This window comes from Corvus brachyrhynchos, unplaced genomic scaffold, assembly GCF_000691975.1.
Source record: "Corvus brachyrhynchos isolate BGI_N302 unplaced genomic scaffold, ASM69197v1 scaffold115, whole genome shotgun sequence".
Lineage (NCBI taxonomy): Eukaryota > Metazoa > Chordata > Aves > Passeriformes > Corvidae > Corvus > Corvus brachyrhynchos.
This window is the reverse complement of record NW_008239553.1, coordinates 24528319-24535968: the sequence shown is the minus strand read 5'-3', so window position 1 is coordinate 24535968 and position 7650 is coordinate 24528319. Positions and strand designations below refer to the sequence as shown.

Below are 7650 nucleotides of genomic sequence, written 5' to 3'. Positions count from 1 at the left end.
GGCTAGTGGAAAAACTTCACATCTGGAGCTTCTGGGAGCAGGCCCCTTTTCAGAAATAGCGTCACTGTTTTCAGGTAACCGTTTTTCAGTAGTGAAAAGTCATGTAAGCCTGTGATCATTTCCCTTGTCTCAGCTCAGCCTCCCCCTCTGGCTGCACCTACCATGTGGACCACCGAGAAGATGAAGGAATTCAAAGCCAAGATGGGAAAGGAGAAGAATGGCCGGATGGTGGTGAAGCGAGGCGAGGTGGTGACAGTCCGTGTGCCAACCCATCCTGATGGGAAATGCATTTGCTGGGAGTTTGCTACGGATGACTACGACATTGGGTTTGGAGTCTATTTTGACTGGACCACAGTTACTAGCACTGCCATTACTGTTCAGGTCAGTGAATCCAGTGATGAAGAGGATGAAGAAGAAGACGAGGAAATTGAAGGTTAGTGCAGGTCTTATAAAGGTTAATTTGTGGTGCTTGTTGCCATGCTGCTGAGAATATCTGTCAAATGCTATAATTTCCATCTACTTTGTTTAGTCAGCCCATTTGCTATCTCTGCAGCCTTTTGGGTTCTTGGTTAGAGTGATAAAAAAGCATTTGGCCCTTCCTGCTTCAGCATATCTCAGTGGGTGTCCTCTCCAAGAGCATTCTTAAAATTGAACATGTTGAAAAATAAAATCAGAATTTGCTCAGTCAACTTCTACCTGATAAAAAGATTAAAGTCTGAAATTTTAACCTGACTGATTTTCTTAGACTCTCAGACTGAGAAATTTTTGGTGGTGAGTGGAGGCAAAAAGATTTTGTTTTGGGGTGTTTGTTTTTTTAGTTTGTTGGTTGGTTCTTATTTTGTTTTCTGTTTGGTTGGTTTTTTGTTTGTTTTTGGGTTTTGTTGTTGTTTTTTTGGGGGGTTGGTGGGTTTTTTTGGTTGTCGTTTGTTTTGGGGGTTTTTTGCTTGTTTTTTGGTTTTTTTCTTGTTTTCTTTTTTTCCCCAGTACATCAGTAGCTCCTTCTGACTGTATTTGAAATGTCCTCTACCCGTGTCACTGTACTTGGGAAATACACAGCAATGTTGCGTGTTCTGTGGCTTCAGTGTATGTGTAACCAGTGTAGCTGGGAGGCTGGCATCTGAATTTTGCAGGCCCTGTAAACAGGGGTAGGTTCCTATATGAGGAATCCTCTTGGAGAAGGGAATTGAGGATGTAGACACTATGAGGTAACAGCTAAGAGCTTTCCTGCCTCTCTTTGCTTCAAGTCTGTATCACGGGACTGCTGTTGTGTGTATAAAAGCAGTGAGGTGTCTAAAAGGTAAGAGAGGAGTCTAGTAAATACTGGCAGTCTAGTAAATACTGTCCCATCAGTATTCCCAAAGGAACAGGTTCTTGGTATGACCTTTGTTATGATAAGGAAGACTGGACTTTGTGGGAACTACTTGCAGAAAGGTCAGAGGAGATGCTCTGGGTAATGCTGTCACAGTTAGCCTTCTGTATAGCTTCACGTCTGTGTTGCATTCTGGTTTTAGTCTTTTTCTGGCTTAACTGGTTCTGGCCTACTTACTTGTCTCCTCTCTCCCATTCAGGACTGTCCCCTGTAGGTGATGTAGAGCGGGGTTCCAAAACCTATCTGCGGAGCCGCTACGGAGAGATCATGCCTGTGTACCGCAGGAACAGCCATCGGGAGGTACAGGCAGGCAGGCACGAGTACCCGGGCGAGGGCATCTACCTGCTGAAATTTGATAACTCGTACTCTCTGCTCCGCAATAAGACTCTGTTTTTTCACGTCTACTACACCAGCTGAAGAAGAGGGAAAGGGCAAGGATGGCAGGCAGGTGATGGTGAGTGTAGCAGGCTGCCACCCAGCCCTGGTACCACCTGATGGGTACTGCTGTGTGACAGAACGAAGGTGCAATTCTGCCAGCTCTTCTTCGAACACGAACTGGTTTCTTCCCACGCCTTCCTTCTCCACTGTCCCAGGGAGAAAGGTAGTTGTGACTGCCTGGTTGTTCCCAGGCAGCTGCTCTTTCTCTAAAACTTTGGGAGGTCTGCTCCGTGCAGGCAGTGGGCTGGACCTTCACATCACAGCTGGCAATTGCCCAGAAGCCAGGTTCAGGTGGTTGTGGTTCTGATCTGTTGTGCTGGTACAAAATGAAGTGAAAATAATCTGTTACTATTTTGTGAATAACTTTTCCAACTCTCCTGCTGCATCTGCGTCACTAGAGGGCAGTTGTTAGCTTCAGTGAGCCAGAAGCACAGCTGGCTTGTCACTTAGCCAGGGCAACCCCATCACCTACCATCACTACAGGCACCAGCAGTCTGTGCTTCCTTCACTCACGCAAATGGGTGGTAGTGTAGCTGGCCAGCAGCAGCCCGTGCTGCAGTGGCTTGGCAGTGCTACAACAGGTGGGCCCCAAATAGCAGTCACAGCTCATGTTTGAACGGGGTGGGAGCAGGGTGCACACCTCATAGTCCATAAGAAGGCTTTCCTACAGATTAAGAATTGGATGTTATATCTGTTGATTGTAGGCGTATGTAGATGATTAAAACCTCAGTGATTACCAAAAGTTTTTCCTGTAATCCAGATGCGAAGCAGAAAACATTACTTACTGCCATGCTGAATGAATACAAAACAGTTGGAATACAACCAATAAATATACAGGAAATGTTTCTTAGTAGCAGCATGTTCGTTCACTGGTATTGCAAACATATTTAGCAAGGAAAAGGCTCCCAGAGAAATGCAGTTTGTCAGCTGCTATTGCTGTTGCAAAGGTATTGTTAGGAAGTTCCCTGGCATGTTTTGGTGACTAGTGATGGTATTAGTTATCACCTTCTGCTTAAGTAGTGACTGAGTTGAACAAGGAGAAGTTAATCCATCAGAGATGAATTTTAAAACATGTTTATTTGTAACTGTTGTTTATTTTAATACTTTTAACTTGAAATTGTTCTCTTTTCTAAGAATACTGCTGTATTTACATTTTGATACCTCTTTGCAGAGACACAAAATGACTTTCCATGGTAATACTAGAAAAGTTCTGAGTTTTATTTTTAAATCATCCAGGTAAAGCACCTCTACTTGGTCCATTCCTTCTGTTGAGAGGACATGATGGACAAAATTATTTGGGGTTGTTAAAGCCAAAGATTTTGCTCTCGTCGGAGGGCTGCGTATTTCCTATTAAGGATATGTTGTGATGCTGTGCAATTTGCTCCATATTCAAGCTCTTACTTTTAACTATCTCTGCTTACTGATTCACTGCGCCAGAGCACTTAGTAGGTCAAAATGGTAAGAGAGGGAGCAGTCAGTACAGTAGAGCAGCCCAAGCTGGGAGCAGGAGGAGTGAAAATTGCAAGAGCGCTGCTTGGAGCACAGTGGCTTTCTGGGGGAGTGGGCAAGGAGCAGTGTTGTTGCTGCTTTGGACCCTGAGATGGGGAGAAAACAACCACCTTCCTCAAAAGAGAGAGTGTGTTCACCAGGGGTGGGGGGAACTGCACAGCTGCCTTATTCAAGCAGGTCAAGCACAGGGAGACAGGGGCTTGGTATCTGTCAGAGCAAGATGCTCTTTCATTTAGCAGCTTGGAGAAGGCTGTTCCTTCCTTTAACCTCTCTTGGATGAAATGAAGAACCATCCTGCGGCCTTTCTACAGCATTTGAATCAGGCCCGAGCAATTTAGGTAAGGTGTTTGGTTTTTTTTTTTCATCCTTTGTCTATCAAGTTCCTAGATATTGCTGATGGAGTGACACACTTCACTCCTAACAAAGGGGTAGTAGTATGTTTGCTGACACAAAACATCAATTTAACAACATTTCATAGTTGGTGTGTTGTGTATAGACTAGGGAATGAGAGGCTGGAGAGCAGCACTGCAGAAAGGGATCTGGAGGTCCTGGTTGATGGCAAGTTGAACAGGAGCCAGCAGTACCCTGGCAGCCAGGAGGGCCAACCATGTCCTGGGGGGCATCATTGCCAGCTGGGCAAGGGAGGGGATTGTCCTGCTCTGCTCTGCACTGGGGCGGCCTCGCCTCAGGTTCTGTGTGCAGTTTTGGGCACCACAATATAAAAAAGATATGAAGCCATTAAAGACCATCCAAAAGAGGACCACAAGGATAGTGAGAGTGTGGGTTCTGGAGGTGAAGCCATGTGAGGAGTGGCTGGGGTCACGTGGTCTGTTCAGCCTGGAGGAGACTGAGGGGAAACCTCATTGCAGTTACAACTTCCTTGTGAGGGGCAGGCACTGATCTCTTCAGTCTTGGTGACCAGTGACAGGACTTGAGGAAATGGCATGAAGCTGAGTCAGGGGAGGTTTAGGTTGGATATTAGGAAAAGGTTCTTCACCCAGAGGGTGGTTGAGCACTGGAACAGGCTCCCCAGGGAAGTGGTCACAGCACCAAGCCAGAGTTCAAGGAGTGTTTAGACAACACTCTCAGGCACATGTTCTGATTGTTGGGGTGTCCTGAGACAGGAGTTGGACTTGGTGATCATGATGGGTCCCTTCCAACTCAACATACTCTATGATTCTATGAACCTTTTGTACCGAGTCACTGGAAAACACCTTAAAACTATTTATGATCACACAGAAAACACTATGGACCAATGCCAGAAGAGAGGCTGCACATAAAATACAACAGTTGGTCATGTCCCAGAGCAATAGGATCAGCCACATACATGTGTGGTCAATACTGCCAGGGTTCCTCAATCTGTTCTGCAGGCTCTGGGAAAACTTGGTGGTGTTGAAACTCAGTGGTGAAGCTCTGCAGGACTGTTAGAGGAAATAAAAAAGAGCAATTACATTCTTCTTAGAGGTTTCACTAGGTTGTTCCTTATATTATTTTTTATGTTGTTAATTTGGAAAAAATACCTTTGTTCATCACTCAATGCTTGTCATGGAAGTGCTTTTGTCAAGTGGGTACAAGCTTAAGTCAATCTGTGAACTCCCAACTGTCACAAGTTTATGGAATTTCACTTAGTTCCATTACCTAAAAGACTGCATCAGGTAGAATCGTACAGTAGAGGATCAGACTAATAATTTTCTTCAAACAGATGATGTAGGAAGTAAAAGATACCAACGACAGGAAAATGGCAAGTTTATTTAGTAAATGCTTTAGTAACACAAGCCAGCCTCTGAAAATAAGGTCAGTGCTGGAATTAACTGTCCCAAATTGTCAGGAGCTGGGACTATACTTCTTTTTCAGCTTCAGAGGGTCTTAGGAGAAAGAGGGAAAAAGGTCTGCATTCTTAAAAATTATGGTCTCTATCCATCAGATGCACACTGTAACAGCTGATGTGAAGCAGGAAAATCTAAGGAAGTGCAATAATTCCCATCCAGACAGAAATTTCAAAAATTCTCAAAAAAACCCAGGCTCTTTAGGTCTTTAGACTGAGAAAAGTGTTTAAGTAACTGATTTTAAGAAATGAGATTTTTTTTATGGGCGGTTTTATAAAAGAAGTAAACATTTCATTAAAAGTTCATTGAAACTGTCATTGCTAATAAAATCTGAAACACTCAAGAAGGACAGTAACAGGTTCATTATATTTTGCTATTCATACCAATATAGTAAAATAATTTTTTTGCTATTCATACCAATATAGTAAAATAATTCCTTAACAAGCTGATAGCCAAACCCAGCAGTAGAAGTTGAGTGTTATGAGGGCAATTTACAGCTCAGGCCACCTGAGTTACGCATCACATTCTGCAATTGACAGTATCCTTTCATAACAGCTTCTGGTTTAAAGGAGAGTTGAGTTAGAAAAGCAAATCACAAGCAAGTATGTTTGGGGATTTTACTCCCCCACCCTTTCTAAAGTATTGGTTTGTGAATAATGAAAGTTACTGATTAAAAATGGGACAAAGAGATTCATGAAGCATCATTCAGACAGCAGGCATCAGTCATGTCAGTCAGCTCACACACTTACAGTACAAAATACTTGGACAGACAAGGTCTGTAAGGTAGGGCTGTGCCAGGAACATCAGAACTGACTGACATGGCTGCAACGTGCAGCTCCTCCGCTGCTTACGGACTACAGTACATACATGCCTCATGAAGCACTACATGCAGCAGTAACTGGAACATGCCCAGTTCTCCCCAGATGTTCTAGAGGCTGTTCTCATGGCTTCCAGACCCATCCTCTCTCCCTCCTCACCAGGTATCCTGCACTCAGGTCAGTGCTGTGAACCAGATGTAACCCATCTCCTGCACACTCAGCCCCACAGGTACAGCACCCCAGCACATGTAACCTGTCTCCCACACAGCCCTGCAGGTACAGCAGCCTGGTCTAGTTGAAGGTGTCCCTGCCCATGGGAGAGCAGTTGGAACTAAATGATATTCAAGGTCCTCTTTCAATCCAAACCATTCTATGAGTAAATGTGACAATAGTTTAACAAGATTTGATGGCAAGGTATACTAATTGTTTACTGCATAGAGAACAGGGTTAGACAAAAACTGTTAGGGAGACCCTCTACTGAGTCATGAGGTTCAGAAAGGACCCTTTTACTTTTTAATCTCCTTTCTGGAGGGGAATTTATGTGTGGCTGGATCCAGACTTGGTCCTAGACTTGGTCAGCAGTTTACGTCTAAAGGATATTGTGTACAGTCAATTGTGTATCTCACTTAGCTAAGATTTCAAATTTTTGCATGATATTAAGCACTTAGTGAGAATTCCTTAGCAAGGAATCTTTCAGCCTCATGAAGTTAACCCTAAGAGGCATCCCTAGTCAAGTGGAGATGCTGGTGCACAGCCTGCTGCCCTGCAGGAGAGGGTAACAGTCCCTAGGCTGTCCACTATTTAGAGTAAGATCGTTGACTTACAGTCATATTTCCTTACTGGCTGTATTTTGGGTTTCCTTGTGCCCAACTGGCCCTTTACTGTTGAGCAAGACTTATGGCCCTTAACTATTGTGTTCTTACCTGCCTTCTCAGAGTCCAACTTAAGCCAGATACAGTCCTCCTGACCACCACTGGTGGCTGGCTATTGCTCAAGCAGAAGAGAGAGGGGAGAGCACACTGTCACTCTAGGCACAAAACAGAAGAAGATGGAATAGACCCTTTGGTCTGACCACAATGTCAGCATTGCCCCACTCAATGGTTGCTGTTGGTCTTTGGCTGTGAGATCTGCAGAACCCTGTGTGTATGTGCTGGTTAACATATGATGCACTATTTGGCACCTAGTCCATTTTCTAATTAGTTTTTATTTATGTTGAAGTGACCTCTGACTTGTATGTACATGAGATATTGCAGAATTACTGATCCTCAGCTGTACAGCTTGTTGCAGGCTAGTGGGTTATCTCTATTTAAAACTCTATACTGTGGCCTCCCTGTTGCTAGCTTGCAGCTACTTCCCCCTTCTGTCTCATAATAAGGTTTGAAATACATTTTGTCATGTTTTAAAAAATTAATAAGGCCTGCCTTACAACCAGTTTTGATCACTTGCTGACACATAAATAGTATGTGCCAGTTTTCAAGCCATTAGTTAATGGTTTTTGTTAAGATAAATTGCACTGTAGATGGCAAACCTATTGTTCAGTTCCTGCTTTCTGAAGTGTGGACCAATCTTTAGTAAGGCTCAGGTCAGTCTTTTGGAACTGTGCCTGTCTACCTGGTCTCATTGACTTAAACCCAAAAGCAGCACTGAATGTGGAATCTCATCTGAATGAGTATGTGCCCGGTCTGCAAAT

At 43.9% G+C, this 7650-nt stretch overlaps 1 protein-coding gene across 3 annotated transcripts in view; it reads left to right on the top strand.

Moving 5' to 3' along the window:
• The window catches only part of TMED8 (transmembrane p24 trafficking protein family member 8), a 6583-nt gene extending 3871 nt beyond the window's left edge, over positions 1-2712 (top strand). For all 3 annotated transcript variants that reach the window (XM_017742252.1, XM_017742254.1, XM_017742253.1), the window contains 2 exons: positions 134-433; positions 1569-2712. In XM_017742252.1, coding sequence (XP_017597741.1) covers positions 134-433; positions 1569-1786 — 518 coding nt within the window. In that variant the 3' untranslated portion in view covers positions 1787-2712. The remainder of the gene's footprint in view (positions 1-133; positions 434-1568) is intronic.
• Positions 2713-7650: the final 4938 nt, after the last annotated feature.